This window comes from Anabrus simplex, chromosome 8, assembly GCF_040414725.1.
Source record: "Anabrus simplex isolate iqAnaSimp1 chromosome 8, ASM4041472v1, whole genome shotgun sequence".
In the NCBI taxonomy this organism is placed as follows: Eukaryota; Metazoa; Arthropoda; class Insecta; order Orthoptera; family Tettigoniidae; genus Anabrus; species Anabrus simplex.
Genome location: NC_090272.1, coordinates 10,155,116 through 10,172,704, shown reverse-complemented (window position 1 = coordinate 10,172,704; position 17,589 = coordinate 10,155,116). Strand labels below are relative to the sequence as shown.

Here is a 17,589-nt window from a genome sequence, read left to right as displayed (position 1 = left end):
GGAGGAGAGAGTTTTCACTGGCATACAAACTGAATTATTCAACGTCTGAGTTAATATCTCTCCTCGCGTGCGATATATATTTTATTTTAACGTGGCAGTAAATATGGAGGATTCCGGCAAAAAGGTGATAGCTATTACACGTTATCTTTGAGTATACATATCATTAATATAGAGGGCAAACTGGAGCGAACCAAGGACAGAGCCCTGAGGATTTCCATCCTTCCTGTCCCGCCACTGTAAACTAATATCATGAGCTATAACACGTTGCTTACGATCTGTAAAGTAAGAGCGGAAACGTCTTGAAGCTTCACTACCAAAAAATGGTTCAAGTTTTAACAATATCTGAATACTGATCGTGTCCAAAGCACTGCTGAAGTCGAGGAGTGTGAGCATAGTCACTTGTCTTTCGTCTAGTGCTTGTCTGATATCGTCAGTCTTTTTCAGTAAGGCAGTTGCTGTATTATGGCCCTTCTTGAAGCCAGACTGCAGCAGATCCAAAAGGGAGTGAGAGTGCAGGTATTCCTGTATTTGAACATGTACCGACCGTTCAAGTACTTTGGAGAGGGCAGGAACAATAGAAATTGACGGTAATCGGATAAAAGTTTGGAACCTTGCTCCTTAGAAAGTGGGATAACATTAACTGATTTCCAAATAGTTAGTAGTGTGCCATTCTGCAGACAACAATTAAAGACATGCGTGAGAATGGGGAGAACAGTACCGATAATATTGTGTATAAAAGGGATAGGAATATCATCGACCCCACTCGCCCAAGATTTAATCGAATACAGGACTTTCTTAACTTCATTAGTGCTGACTGTACGAAAGGAGAAACAAGGGCGATTTCGAGGTAAAAGTGATGGGACTGTTAAGAGGATCAGACTGAATCCTGCCTTCCGTGAACCACGTGGTCAGCTCGTCGAGTAGAATGTCAGGTGCCTGGTTCTTTTCCCTCCTTCTACCAATGCCCATAACTGCGAGATTTTTCCAGGCACTAGCCGTATTTAAGTTACTTACTGAATCACGAACATATTTAAATTTAAGATTACGCATAATTTGTTTAGTTGTATTCTTTATTATTCTGTAATTTTCTGAAAGTATGATTTTAATTAATTTCAACCTTAGAATAATGGATGCATTAAGTATGTATAAATTGCTAATATTTTTCTGAAAGTACGTACTCACCTCGACCTGTTATTTCTCCAGGAATTCAACAATGGAGTTGCGTGCCGCAATGTTGGTCAACATTGCACTAACCACTCTGTCCGCTGCTTTCCCGTTGGAAGATACGAATCAATTTGAGGAACATGTATTCTATCAAAAGCTCGACCATTTTGATCCCGACGATGTAGAATACTTTAAACAGGTAAGGTCCTAGGCAGACGTTCCGGCTACAATATTGTGTGTGGTTTATTGCGTGCTCATGTCCACTCGCTTTCTATGTCGTGACCATTGATGTTCGATGTTCATTGCTGTATTTGCAATGGCTTTGGGAAACTGCGAAACACTTGGATACGACAGGTTTCACGTCTTCTGTTCGAAGTGGGAGAAAGACAGACATTACCTGGATCCCTTCGAGGTACATCTGAGGTGTCGTTGCAGGCAATTGTTGTTAGATTGGAAGTTAAATTAGAGAACACTAGTAAGACGAAACGGTTATAGAGAAGAATAATCAGCGGAGGGCGTGGAAAAGAAAGACACACTAGGCATAAGGTCATCAGTTCTCTGGATCACGTCTTAGAGTAGACATGAGATACTTCCCCCACACTCAGCATTATCCAAGTTGAATGGCAGATGATAAGTCCTTTGTATCACGTCTTGAGGTGATACGTCTCCAACACTCAGGAACCAAGTTGAATGACAGGTCATCAATTCGCTGAATCATGTCTTGAGGGGATACGTACCCCTAATTCAGGAGGATCCACATTCAATCAATCAATCAATCATTACTGATCTGCATTTAGGGCAGTCGCCCAAGTGGCAGATTCCCTATCTGTTGTTTTCTTAGCCTTTTCTTAAATGATCGCAAATAAATTAGAAATTGTTGATGTCCTCCCACGCCATCTCTCCACTGACAGCTCGGAACATACCACTTAGTCGAACAGTTCGTCTCCTTTCTCCCAAGTCTACCCAGCCCAAACTTTGCAACATTTTTGTAACGCTACTCTTTTGTCGGAAATCACCCAGAACAAATCGAGCTGCTTTTCTTTGGATTTTGTTTCAGTTCTTGAATCAAGTAATCGTGGTGAGGGTTCCATACACTGGAACCATACTCTAGTTGGGGTCTTACCAGAGACTTATATGCCCTCTCCTTTACATCCTTACTACAACCCCTAAATACCTTCATAATCATGTACAGAGATCTGTACCCCCTTTTTTTTTACATCGTTATACTCAGGAGAACTTGCTTAGCTGATGTGTTGGCCTTCTTTTCCTCCCAAAATCTCTTCATCCTCTCGCTGAGCTTCTTCCTTCGTTCTTCCGTCCAAGTTATAATAGCTCTGGTGTTGGGTTTATCTTCAAAGTGGTGATTGTCGATTTTTGTTCTGAATTTTCGTCTGTCCTGTACAATGTCTTCTGAGATGTTGATTTCCTGGAGATCTGTTTCAATTTCACAAAGCCAGCTGTTCTTGGTTCTGGACGAAAGGGCCAGGTTGAGAATTCTTTTAGTTAGCGTGTTAGTGTTCATTCTGATAATGTATCCATAACATTTCAATCGTCTTTTCCGAAAAGTGTGATAAATTTTTTCTGAACGACAGTATATCTCCTGGGATGACTTTTTTCTCCATATTCCATCTATACAAACTGGGCCAAAAACTTTTCTCAAAATTTTCCTTTCTTGTTTCTCAATGTCTTTGATTGAAGATCCGCCACCAATAATTAGGGTTTCTGAGGCATACAACACTTCAGGTTTCATTACTGTATTATAGTGTCTAAGTCTTGCATTCCGACATATTTACTTTTTATTATTCCTGTTCCAAGTGATCCTGTATGCTTTCTGTAATTTGGAAATTCTTTCTTTATTTGGTTCGCGGTTTAAACCAGAGGGCTGAATAATTTCTCCCAAATATTTAAATTGTTTCACTTGAACAATTTTGCCGAATTTAGTTATCATAGGTTGTCCATCTAAGTATCGTGAGGTTCCTTCCATGTACTGAGTTTTCTCATATGAAGTTTGAAGTCCCGTTTGGATGGCAATTTCATGTAGTTTTTCAATGGAATGAATTGCTTCATGCCTATTATTGGAAAAGATTGCTATGTCATCAGCAAAGGACAGACATTGCACGCGAATTCTGTCTTTACGTAGTCTTCCAAGGGTTATTCCTGTAGTTTCCTTTTCCCAGGTCCTGATTACTTTCTCAAGTACCAAGTTCATCCCTTTGAGGGATCCCGGTGTTAACAAGTGCGAATTAATGTTTGTTTGATTAATTCTCTTGTCTTTTTATCCACTTGAATTTCTTCTAGAGTACTGAAAAGTGTTTGACGGTCTATAGAGTCATATGCTTTTCTGAAATCTACAAAAGTAGTGACTGTTTGTCTGGTTTTGCGAATTTGGAGGATAGTTTAAAGATAAAGGATTTGTTCTGTACAAGATCTTTCTTTTCGGAAACCTGTCTGATATTGACCAATTAGATGGTCTGTTTGTTTCTCAAGTCTAGTGAGCAGGGCTTCGGAAAATATTTTGTAAGCAACTGGTATCAAGTGAATTCCTCTATAATTATTGATGTTCGTTTTACCCCTTTTCTTGTGTAGTGGATGGATTAGCGCACATTTCCAATCTTCCGGGATTTCTTCAGTGATCCAGATGTTCTCAAGAATCGAGTGGATTTTCCGGGCTACACCTCCTATCTTCAGCATTTCGACAATTATAACATCTTCCCCCGGGGCTTTGTTATTTTTGAGTCAATGAATTATTTCTTTGACTTCTTCCAGTGTTGGGGGTTCTGAATCTTGATTAGATAAGGGTTTCTCAAAGGTGAGTAGATCTGTACCCTTTATTAACAATCATATTTATGTGATTACCCCAATGAAGGTATTTTCTTATATTAACACCTAGGTACTTACAGCGATCCTCAAAAGGAACTTTCACCCCATCAACGCAGTAATTAAAACTGAGAGGACTTTTCCTATTTGTGAAACTCACAACATGACTTTTAACTTTGTTTATCATTATACCATTGCCCACCGTCCATCACACAACACTATCGAGGTCACCCTGCAGACGCTCACAATCTTGCAACTTATTTATTACTCTGTACAGAATAACATCATCTGCAAACAGCCTTATCTCTGATTCCACTTCTTTACACATATCATCGATATATATGAAAACATAAAGGTTCAATAATACTGCCTTGAGGAATTCCCCTCTTAATTATTACAGGGTCAGATAAGGCTTCGCCTACTCTAATTCTCTGAGTTCTATTTTCTAGAAATATAGCCACCCATTTAGTCACTCTTTTTTCTAGTCCAATAGCACCACAGGGGAATCGTCATTCCTGGTTGGCTCTTTACAGGTGAGTAGGTCAATATGTTCGTACAGGCAGATGTAGAGGATAAGTAAAATAACCTTAGACCCTGAATAACTAAAACTACTGTAATTGTTTGACTTTCATCGCTTACTAACTTACCTCTCTGTTTCAGAGATATTTCAAGTTAGATTTATTCCATCGTGATGGTGCACCCATATTCCTTGAAATTGAGGGTGAAACTCCAACGGACGGTCCTACAGCTTTTTTAACTGGCATTGCACTCAAATACCAAGGTGTGATCATGGCTTTGGAACATCGTTACTATGGAAAGAGTATTCCTTTAAGGCAAGTATACCAGATGTGTCCTTATTTTTACAGCTTTCCATGGGTCCCATTGTGAATAATGATGTGGACAACAGATCTAGGAGCTTTCTGTCAGTGATGAATGTAACATATGTTCCAGGGGCTTAGGACATCGTAGCTTAAGGTTTTTTGTGGTGACTGTAGTAGAGTGACTGTAAAATCTACTTTATCATGTAAGTTAGTGCCTGTGGTCTTGGAGTAAAACACTATCACAGTCACTACCGATCTCAATTTAGGACAATCAACGAGGTGACAGATTCCCTATCTGTTATTTTCCTAGCCTTCTCTTAAATGATTTCAAAGAAATAGGAAATTTGTTGAACACCTCCCTGGGTAAATTATTCCAACCCCTGAGTCCCTTTCCTATAAATGAATATTTGCCCCAATTTGTCCCCTTGAATTCCAACTTGATCTTCAAATTGTGATCCTTCCTACTTTTAAAGACGCCACTCAAACATATTCGTTTACTATTGTCATTGCAAGCCATCTCTCCATTGACTGTTCGGAACATCCCACTTAGTTGAGCAGCTCGTCTCCTTTCTTCAAAGTCTTCACAGCCCAAACTTTGCATCATTTTTGTGACGCTATTCTTTTATCGGAAATCACTCTGAACAAATCGAACTGCTTTCCTTTGGCTTTTCCAGTTCTTGAGTCAAGTAATCCTGGTGAGGGTCTCATGCACTGGAACCATACTCTAGTTGGGGTCTTTACAGAGAATTATATGACCTCTCCTTCTCATCCTTACTATAACCCCTAAATACCCCCATAACCATGTGCAGAGATCTGTACCCTTTAATAACAATCCCATTTATGTGATTATCCCAATGAATACATTTCGTTATATTAACACCTAGGTACTTACAATGATCCCAAAGAGGGACTTTCATACCACCAATGCAGTAATTGAAATTGGGAGGACGTTTCGTATTTGTGAAACTCACAACCTGACTTTTAACACAGTTTGTATCATACGATTTCCTGCTGTCCATCTCACAACATTATCGAGGTCATTTTGCAGTTGCTCACAATCTTGTAAATTATTCATTACTCTATACAGAATAGCATCATCTGCAGAAAACCTTATCTTTGTTTCCACTTCTTTACTCATATCATTTATAAATACAAGAAAACATAAAGGTCCAATATTAATGCCTTGAGAAATTCCCCTCTTAATTATTACAGGATTTGATTACCCTCCGCCTACTCTAATTCTCTGATATCTATTTTATAGAAATATAGCCACCCACTCAGTCACTACTTTGTCTAGTAAAATTGCTCTCATTTTTGCCAGTACTCTCCCATGATCCACCCTATCAAATACTTTAAATGGGTCAATCGCGATACAATCCATTTGACCTCCAGAATTCAGGATTCCTGCTATATCTTTCTGGAATCCTACAAGTTGAGATTCAGTGGAATAACCTTTCCTAAATCCAAACTGCCTTCTATCGAACCAAACATGTCTAATATAATCAGAAAGAATGCTTTTCAAAAGCTTACATATAATCCATGTCAAACTGACCCTTCTCCTTATACACAGGGGCTACTATAGCAACTCTCCATTCATTTGGAAAACTCCTTCATGTAAGAAATAATCAAATAATTACCGCAGGTATGGTACTATATCCCAACCCATTGTCTTTAGTATATCCGCCGAAATCTGATCAATTCCACCCGCTTTTCTAGTTTTAAAATTTTGAATCTTATTACAAATATCGTTGTTATCATGGGTAAATTATTTACTCACCTCCTCTATTATCCTCGTAACCAACAATCTTCTCTTCCTTATACTTCACCCATGCTGCATTTTCCAGATCGCACATCTCCAACTATGTTGGTACTTATACCTGCTTGCCTTATGTTGTTGGTACTGACATGAAACACAACCAACTCTTCTCCTTTCCCTCCTTCTTCTTTTCTGGTTTCCTCAAAATCTGCCTTAACCTAACTCCTGCATAATACTCTACCCTGGTTCCCTTTCCACCGCACACTTTCCCCACATGTCTAACAATGGAATCCCCCATGACCAGCGCCTGAACTCTACCCGCCTCATTTGAACTTCTCCCCTCTTGGTCAGGAGCTTTCTCCCTCCCATGACCTTCTGCCACCTGTCTTTTTGTCTCTATATTTACCTTTTATCGCTTTTCCTTACCTCCTACTTACACACTTCTCATCAACAGTTGCCCGTTCCTTATCTTCCCTCTGTTGTTCTACCTACAGTGACTCGTACCGATTTCTCACAGACACCTGTCTGAATTCTGCTCCTGAATAGAGCCCTTATCCTGCAATTTCCTTCCCTTTAAAACATTAGACCACCTGTCTTCTACAATTTCACCCTTTCCTTCCTATCCCACTTGTACATCTACTGTATCATGTACATTGTTTGATGGAGGCCTACTTTCCTTCCTGTCCTCTGAGGGAATCCTAATTATCTCCCTCATACTCCCTAATGCCTGGCCACACCCACACTTCCTTATTTCTAGCCCATCATGTACCTCAAGGAAAGGCAAGCATTCCCTCTAAACATTCATCAGAACAATAAACAGGTGATGGTGGTGATTATTTTTAAGAGGAAGTTCGACTGGGCAACCATCCTGTATTAACACTAATCAGAGGGTAAAAATGGAAGAAATAAACACAAGGGCCACGAAAGGCGTGAAAATTAAAGACTTGCGAATTTAATAACGTCGATGTCGAAACAGAAGAAGAGTTGACCAACAGAAGATGAAAGTGAGGAGCCTGCCCAAGTAAGTGGAAAATATACCAAGACTCAGGTCTATACTGTTTCGTAATATCGTTATCCTGAATTTCAGCCTGTGCTCGTCTATTATCTGGGGTTTAGTGGGACTCAGAGCAGCTTGGAAACTTTTCTTTAAGTGACTTATTACTGGTCTTACTTTACAGAAACAATCCCTGTCTGGTTGAGCCTCATTGCAAGATCTTCCTAATTTCTTCAAATCCATCAACAGATATCACAAAAGGAACTGCTCAGTCGGGTTAAGTTGACGAATGACTGCTGATTGTAGAACGATTTGATGACTCGTCCTTAAATTCATGCCTAAATAATAATAATAATAATAATAATAATAATAATAATAATAATAATAATAATAATAATAATAATAATAATAATAATAATAATAATAATAATAATAATAATAATCGTATAGCCTCAGCTACCGTCTGCAGACATTTCAATTTGACGCCATCTGGCTGTCTGCTCGTCAATTTCGACGTTCCGTTTTACTGTAGGCCCACTGGATGGCAGACCGAGTAAACCGAAACTCTCTTGGGCGTCTATGGCTTTAATGAATTTTGTCGGGTAAACACCAAATGTGTCACCAGAGATCTTTTACATGCCGACATCGTACGACATGGAGTGTCGAATGGACTTTCTTTCGCCCTTCAAAAATCCGACTACCTCTGCCGGGTTTGAACCCGCTATCTTGGGATCTGGAGGCCGACACTCTACCAACTCTACTGGTGATTCTTCAAAATACAGAAATAATAGGGGAAGGACACTGTGCTATTAATAAGGAGGAGGTTCGAAGTTGACACTCCAAACAATCTTTCCATCACAACATTCAGCACAAAATGACTATTCTTCATTAAACATTTTCGCACGCATGTCATAAATATTCCACCAATGGCTACGTTAACTCCCCCCTGAAAACCACCGGCACTCACTATTATGAATCTAAAGCCTAACTACAAATGTGTGCGGTGAGGTAGGTAGCGAATGAAGAAATACTGAATAGAATTGGTGAGAGAAGAATGATTTGGCGAAATTTGAACAGAAGAATGACAGGGTACATCTTAAGTAACACAGGACTTGTTCAGGTGGTTTGAGAGGGAAGTGTAGTGAGAGTAGACCAAGGTATGAATATGAAGAACGGGTTGGAGCAAATGTAGGTTGGTATTGGGTGTCACGGACTGCTGCATTAAACCAGTCAGACCGGAACAACAACTGGACGGTATTTTAAATAACTGGTGGGATGTAGTGACACACTATCAGGTTCTATGTCGTTTGATACATTAAAGAAATTTAGGCAGTTTAAGGTCGTGTGAGTCAGTGCATGTATGACGGAATGGAATGTAATTCAAATTGTTCAGAGAATACTTCAAAATGTGTGTACGTAATCTGCTACGATGTAGTTGTAAAATGTATCTAAATTTAGTCGCCTATAATAGTAGTAACACTTAGTTCGTGGTAACTTACACATTAAACAAAATACAATATTTGATGTTTCAGCCCTTTTTACAGCGAACCAAGGTATCTGAGCTCAGAACAGGCTCTGGAGGATATTGCATATTTCATACAAGCTCAAAAAGAACAGTACCCAAATAGTCCATGGATAGTAAGTGGATGCTCATATGCTGGCAATCTGGCGACGTGGATGAGACAGAAATACCCTCACTTGGTACAAGGCGCCATCGCAGGCAGTGCTCCGTTGTTGCTTAAAGCGGACTTCTATGGTGAGTATTCATATCAGATATAGACAATCGAAAGCACACGAAATCAATAAATAGAATATAATTCCCACTCTATGAGACGGGATGCTCCAGCTAATGCAAATAAAGGAGGTCAACAAGGTGGGAGCATTGTTGGTAGTTGTTTGATGGAGGAGTTACAACTGCCCACCGTCCTGTCTTAAGAAAGATGAATAAGGTGGGAGCATTGTTGGTAGTTGTTTGATGGAGGAGTTACAACTGCCCACCATCCTGTCTTAAGAGAGATGAATAAGGTGGGACCATAGTTGGTGGTTGTTTGATGGAGGAGTTACAAGTGCCCACCGTCCTGTCTTAAGAGAGATGAATAAGGTGGGACCATAGTTGGTGGTTGTTTGATGGAGGAGTTAAAAGTGCCCACCATCCTGTCTTAAAAGAGATGAATAAGGTGGGAGCATTGTTGGTAGTTGTTTGATGGAGGAGCTACAACTGCGCACCATCCTGTCTTAAGAGAGATGCTTAAGAAGGGAGCATGGTTGGTGGTTGTTTGATGGAGGAGCTACAACAGCGCACTATACTATCTTAAGAGAGATGCTTAAGATGGGAGCATGGTTGGTGGTTGTTTGAAGGAGGAGCTACAACTGCGCACCGTACTATCTTAAGAGAGATGCTTAAGATGGGAGCATGGTTGGTGGTTGTTTGATGGAGGAGCTACAACTGCGCACCATCCTGTCTTAAGAGAGATGCCTAAAAAGGGCCATAGTTGGTGGTTGTTTGAAGGAGGAGCTACAACTGCGCACCATACTACCTTAAGAGAGATGCTTAAGATGGGAGCATGGTTGGTGGTTGTTTGATGGAGGAGCTACAACTACGCACTACACTATCTTAAGAGAGATGCTTAAGATGGGAACATGGTTGGTGGTTGTTTGATGGAGGAGTTACAACTGCCCACCATCCTGTCTTAAAAGAGATGAACAAGGTGGGACCATTGTTGGTAGTTGTTTGCTGGAGGAGTTACAACTGCCCACCATCCTGTCTTAAGAGAGATGAATAAGGTGGGACCATTGTTGGTAGTTGTTTGCTGGAGGAGTTACAACTGCCCACCATCCTGTCTTAAGAGAGATGAATAAGGTGGGACCATTGTTGGTGGTTGTTTGATGGAGGAGTTACAACTGCCCACCATCCTGTCTTAAGAGAGATGAATAAGGTGGGACCATTGTTGGTGGTTGTTTGATGGAGGAGTTACAACTGCGCACCATCCTGTCTTAAGAGAGATGAATAAGAAGGGAGCATTGTTGGTGGTTGTTTGATGGAGGAGCTACAACTGCGCACCATCCTGTCTTAAGAGAGACGAGGGGAGCCGTGGTGCTCCGTTATAAATAGGTCAGATGGTATGTCTTGATATAAAATTGATTCCGTGCGCTACCCGGCTAGTTTTTGAATGTCTAGTTTCAGGTGGTGGTGGTGATTACTGTTTTATGAGGAAGTATAACTGGGAAATCATCTTCTATGTAACACTAATTGTGGTGGTGATTACTGTTCAAAGAGGAAGTACAACTGGGCAAAATATTGAACGGATCCGACGCTTCGAAAAGTGAATTTATCGGGAAAAGAAAGACAACGGCCAAGAAGGATGTAGGCGTCGAGTGTCGGAAAAGAACAAGAGTTGAGCAAGGGAGGTCGTGCAGGATAGATGGCAAGGGTGTTCATTACTTCTTAATTATGTGTCAAGTGATTTTTGTAGATTTTTGGTGATGTTGGTATTTTACGAAGTCGTTTATTAGTTCTAGAGTTATGTTTTGTCTTTATTCAGCCCATACTGTCTGGGAAGTAGATGATCCCTTCAAATAAATATTAAAATAAAGCGTCGCCCTCTAGATACAGAATGATGTTCGCGTTTCCAACGGACAACGTCGCCAATCAGCCTAGCGAACTGCGAAACAGCGCTAATATCGATAATTTGGGACATGTTCTTTTTCAACGTCTTCCACCCACTCCTCATGCCGATAGAGTTTGAAATGGGATTTGAAGTGCATCCAGAGTGTCACTGTTTGTCTCACCGAGACCTAAAATGATGGATTGGACAATAATATTGGTTGTTCTTGATGATTTTAACATGTCAGACCCTCCCAACACCCGACCTTAGTGGAGTCTTATCCCCACAGTATTTTGCTCCAGATTGTAAGTCATATGTATGGTTGAGAGCTATGATGGAACATACGTACATATATAAATCATAAATACGTAATACATAATCTCGGTCATTATGGACATTAGCTTTTTGACCCTTTCTCCTCCCCGATTAGGAGTGTGAGTATGCATATCAGCGATCCCGATAACTAACATATGGTAGGATTGCCTTTCTCTCCATATAGCATGTAGCTAGTCGTCGTCACAGTTAATCTCAATACTTCGCCGATGTCTTGACCCAAACCAATTTCTCCTTAATTGTGTGCAACCCACTAAGTACGGAATGTATTGCGGGCTAAGTTAAGCTATCGCCTGCAATTATCCGAGTGGCCATTTACTCAACGCTGACTTAAGGTGGAGACCAATTAACGCCTGATGATTCACCGGTAGGTAATTCCGGAGAGAATCGAATAAAAATTAAGCGATTCGGTCAAGTAGAACGGACAGAGTTGGCAAAGCTCATTTTAGTAAACTTTTTTAATATATAGATAATTCAGGTGGGAGTATTTCTGGTGGTTGTTTGATGAGGCAGATACAGCTTGACGCCATGGTCTGGTCACATAAAGAACAGTTTTGATCCTTCATAGAATTAAGTTATCGGCAAAGTAAAGTGAATGGCCATAAAGACTCTCTACCGCTCACAAATCTAACACCGTCGTGTTCGGGAAAAGCAAGAGATGACTAGGAAAAATGAGAGTTCGCAGCCCGTCACATGTATTTGTGATACGCAGCAAGAGGCCTAGAGTCGGCTGTTACGATACTGTGGATGCAGTGTACCACATACCCTCACGGGGCGTCGCGGAGTGGGTTGTACGGTAGGTGTAAAGTTGCGGTGAAGTTCTCTATGCGAAGTTCTTCTTTCGTTTCAGAATATTATGAATTCGTCGGGGAGGTACTAAAGAAGAAAGCTCCGCTATGTCACCAGAAATTAGTAGAAGCCAGTGAGGAATTTACTACGCTTGAGAAGACTCCTGAGGGGCAAAGGAAGCTCGCCAGCATGTTCGGGTGAGTAGAATATTGTATCATTTAACGATTCCTGAAGAAAAGTTATCTATATATTTTTCAAACGACATCAGCTCATAAAGTGTAAATGATACAAGGATCCTGAATGTTTACAATTTGGGCGATGATAACCGAAAATATTAAACTTTTTGTACAGAAATGAAACACTAGATGATTTATCATTTAGGAGTAGTATAAATGATCATTTAAGATTGTTATCGAATCTTTTAAAATGTCCACTATATTTTTTTCTAAAGTTGTGTGCCGGATTCCAAATATTTTCAATATTCCCCATGTATGCTTATATACTCTGCCTCTGCTTCCAAATAGCAGACCTATTACGGGCGAATGTTATGTCTCTCAATCAGATATTGGATGCTGTTATTTTCCTAGTCAACTTTCTTGGCCTGGAAAAAGTTTCTTTCAAACCGGATGGTTACATCAAGAATAACAGCTGTTGGAGTCTGTTGGTGGATTGCAACAATATCTTCTCTTCTGTTGGGACGCTACAGATCTCTCATCGCAGAGGCTAAAGTTACTCTCACTCTGTGATGACGGGTGTTCCTTAGCAATTCTCCTTTGCCGCAGTATTCTAACACATGACGAAGAGCATCATTCTCACCACAGTGTGGATGGCGGCAGAAGATTGTGCCAGGACATCTGCTAGGAACTTCTCGAACCGTCCAGATGTTGCAGGACATTTTGAGAGCAATTGCACATTCAGAGTTTGACAGTCCTTTCTTATTACTTATCCAGAATTTTGCTTTAGGGTTACCGACATAATCTTCAATGCCTTTTCCTCTTAAAGAGTAGGCTCAAGTGCGGAAGTTTTGTTCTCGTTGTAATTTACGAATTCGCCGACCAGTGAATCGATTACTAGTATCATCATTATCTGACTCCTTCCCTGCCCTTAAGTCTCTGATGGCGAGAAGGTGATCGTCTCTAACACGAAGAAGACGGCTGCAGGTGTTTCCCATTTATCGAAAATGTTTTGGAGAGTGGTTATAAAAGAGGCGAGTAATTTCTTTGACTCCGCCTTTTAACAGCTTATCAACATCTTCCAGAAAGCTATTTTTTATTTTACTTAATGGAGTACATTGAAGAGGGTATATACTGACTGACAGAGCAAATGCAACACCAAGGAAGATTGGTTCGAAAGGGTTGAAAGTTGGGGAAAAAACAGAGACGGCACGGACGAATAATTGATGTTTATTTCAAACCGATATGCAGGTTACACAATGCGCACGGCATCGACTCAGTAGGATGTAGGACCACCGCGAGCGGCGATGCACGCAGAAACACGTCGAGGTACAGAGTCAATAAGAGTGCGAATGGTGTCCTGAGGGATGGTTCTCCATTCTCTGTCAACCATTTGCCACAGTTGGTCGTCCGTACGAGGCTGGGGCAGAGTTTGCAAACGGCGTCCAATGAGATCCCACACGTGTTCGATTGGTGAGAGATCCGGAGAGTACGCTGGCCACGGAAGCATCTGTACACCTCGTAGAGCCTGTTGGGAGATACGAGCAGTGTGTGGGCGGGCATTATCCTGCTGAAACAGAGCATTGGGCAGCCCCTGAAGGTACGGGAGTGCCACCGGCCGCAGCACATGCTGCACGTAGCGGTGGGAATTTAACGTGCCTTGAATACGCACTAGAGGTGACGTGGAATCATACGCAATAGCGCCCCAAACCATGATGCCGCGTTGTCTAGCGGTAGGGCGCTCCACAGTTACTGCCGGATTTGACCTTTCTCCACGCCGACGCCACACTCGTCTGCGGTGACTATCACTGACAGAACAGAAGCGTGACTCATCGGAGAACACGACGTTCCGCCATTCCCTCATCCAAGTCGCTCTAGCCCTGCACCATGCCAGGCGTGCACGTCTATGCTGTGGAGTCAATGGTAGTCTTCTGAGCGGACGCCGGGAGTGCAGGCCTCCTTCAACCAATCGACGGGAAATTGTTCTGGTCGATATTGGAACAGCCAGGGTGTCTTGCACATGCTGAAGAATGGCAGTTGACGTGGCGTGCGGGGCTGCCACCGCTTGGCGGCGGATGCGCCGATCCTCGCGTGCTGACGTCACTCGGGCTGCGCCTGGTCCCCTCGCACGTGCCACATGTCCCTGCGCCAACCATCTTCGCCACAGGCGCTGCACCGTGGACACATCCCTATGGGTATCGGCTGCGATTTGACGAAGCGACCAACCTGCCCTTCTAAGCCCGATCACCATACCCCTCGTAAAGTCGTCTGTCTGCTAGAAATGCCTCCGTTGACGGCGGCCTGGCATTCTTAGCTATACACGTGTCCTGTGGCACACGACAACACGTTCTACAATGACTGTCGGCTGAGAAATCACGGTACGAAGTGGGCCATTCGCCAACGCCGTGTCCCATTTATCGTTCGCTACGTGCGGAGCACAGCGGCGCATTTCGCATCATGAGCATACCTCAGTGACGTCAGTCTACCCTGCAATTGGCATAAAGTTCTGACCACTCCTTCTTGGTGTTGCATTTGCTCTGTCAGTCAGTGTAAATAAAGGGCATATACTGATTCATGATGGATATATTTTGATCCGGTTTCAGCAAAGGAGAGGTGCATAACTTCGTAATGTTTGTCGTTAAGTCAACAATTACCGTTCCCTCGTCAAATACAATCTCATCATTGAAATTACATCCAGGGTATTTAATACGTTATTCATTAGATGTCAATGAATGTATGCTGTGCCCGTCTACAGTGAGGATTTAAGCAGGACAGAATTCCACTTCTCATACAAATTACTTTGGTTTTATGTGGATTGATCTTTAGGCCAATTGTTGCTAAAGAGTTTTCTGCTTGGAAGATAAGGCTAATGATACTGGCTTCGTCTTTTTCTATGAGAGCTATGTCATCAGCACAAGCTAAACAAGACAGCTTTTGTAATCCGTCGACTACTTAAAAACCGTGAAAATAAGAAAATCATGCTTAGAAAGCTCTTTTAACGTAAGACAGATTAAACACACAAGGGGGTGAGTAACTCTTCTTTTTGGCTGGATGATTCTTGACTTATTGCTTACATTTTCAGGCATTCCTACAGGAAGCTAGAGATCATGGAATATGATCATAACCCGACAGAACCAAAGTATTTACTGACATCTAGAAATCAGAACAGAAGTTCATTTTCATAGACTTAGCTTTTTTGAAACATCCATTGATCAGAGATTTCTTTATGTGGGTATCGGAAGATGGAAGAAATCCTCTCTGGGGGGATGAAATCATATGTAAATACGAAGCTTCTTGTCTATAACACGTTCCATGGTTCTTCTTATAACACAGTAAATCGTCATAGGCGTCTAATCAGAATTGTTCTTCCAATATTAAAAGCATGTGGCACGATTCCGTATCGAATCATGGCGATTCCTAGCAATGAGATAAATTTATCTGCCTTTAGATGTTATAGGACTCGAACCAACACTCTATCTGCGCCGGGTGCTGTGTCAAGACGAATTCTGGAAAGGGCTTCGTTCATGTCCACTTCAAACAGTTCCATTATGTTTGGATTAATTGGATTAAAATTACTCGCAACCAAAAGTATCTCATTATAATCCTTTTCAAATATTTCTGCAAAATATTCCTCAATTTCATGCATTTGAAGAGACGAATTACTGCGGGATTCAAACAACACATTTCCTGTGATTATAATACAGTAGTTATACTGTGAGACAACTTCTCCTTTTCTTTTTCTCTGTTAGATCCTCGAGCTGGGTTGTAGCTCTGTGAATAGGCAAATCCCTGAATTTTGCCCCAATTTTAGGGATATTATAATACTTTACAGCCGGATGTTGAAGGCCTGATAGTGTGTTCATCGGAGAGAGGGAAAAGGAGGTTACGTCGGATACAATACACTTAATTTCATGACGTGTCTTCGGTTAAGACCTTCCCATAATTTCCTAGCATCTGTATTTGTTCGTGTGTCAGATACTTGTCAAGAGCGGTTGCATGTTACGGTGCCCAATTTCTTAGTAATTTTTGCCTGTGTGCTTCGGGATGAGCTTCACTAACATGTATTTTAACAGATTTACAGAACTTCCCTCAGATGTTGCGTGTATTTTTTTCCACCTGAAAAATTTACTTTTGGGCCTATCTTAATTGGAATTATTAATTTTGATAATGAATCACTGTCCGCAAAACTTACTAAATTAGATGGGTTGTAGAATGCTATAATGTACAACTATGCTTGTAAGTGTGTTTATATATCGCACTATAAAAAATGTTTATCAAAATACTCAGCATTTCTTATATGTCATGTCATGGCTATACGGTTAAGACGAAAAAAAGAATATTAACATAAGCTACTTCATGCGTTGAATGGACTCATGACGCATAGTGCCTGGTTGTGAGTATCATTAGCTGCTCTTTTGGCAGTAGGCAAACACTCAGTGCACAATGAACGCCAAACAATAAGAAGGCTGCCCTCTTAGCCACAAAATTGTCGTATGCAAATAGCTAAGAATTTCCGCAATAAAAGGATATGAATAGCAGATAACATCGTATGACACAAAAAACACAATAACAAATCGTACATTTGTAAGAATATATCTTACAAGAAGGGAATGTTCACCACCACACAAATTCACAGCCGCATCATAATAATTTCTATGGCATCACCTTGCAGATATTTTCATTGGTAACCACTTTAAACACTTTACTAGGTGATAACCACTCCGCTGTGGCAGACGTTTCACGGCAGTGTAGGTGGCAGTGATTTTGGTTCGAACCCGAAGTGCACTGGCAAGCATCAGCTGGGTACTCAGCTTTGTCCGGTATTATTATTTTTTTAAAACTTATGGAAAACGCCAAAATGAACAATAATATATAAAAACGTATTTGAACAAGTAATGCACAAAGTGGAACAATCTTTTTTAAACAACCAATTTTAATTCTGATTGCTAACTACTTGCTTGTAAATTATGTTCTTAGTTGCTATCTTAACCGCAAGAGGAAACAAATTTTGAGTGAACCAGAAATCGTGATACTCGTCCGCGACTTTCACTGTCCAAATCAATTGGCGTATATGATTTTCTTTGCTTACAACTTCAACGTTTTAAATGGTAAGTTGATAGGGATTCTGGTATTAGGA

General features: G+C 41.1%; 1 protein-coding gene across 1 annotated transcript in view; it reads left to right on the top strand.

Moving 5' to 3' along the window:
- The first annotated feature begins 1,202 nt into the window (after positions 1 to 1,202).
- LOC137496917 (putative serine protease F56F10.1) overlaps positions 1,203 to 17,589 on the top strand; it is a 37,430-nt gene continuing 21,043 nt past the window's right edge. The window contains exons 1-4 of the mRNA XM_068228970.1: positions 1,203 to 1,363; positions 4,642 to 4,814; positions 9,085 to 9,308; positions 12,341 to 12,476. Of these exons, the coding sequence (XP_068085071.1) occupies positions 1,214 to 1,363; positions 4,642 to 4,814; positions 9,085 to 9,308; positions 12,341 to 12,476 (683 nt within the window). The 5' untranslated portion in view covers positions 1,203 to 1,213. The remainder of the gene's footprint in view (positions 1,364 to 4,641; positions 4,815 to 9,084; positions 9,309 to 12,340; positions 12,477 to 17,589) is intronic.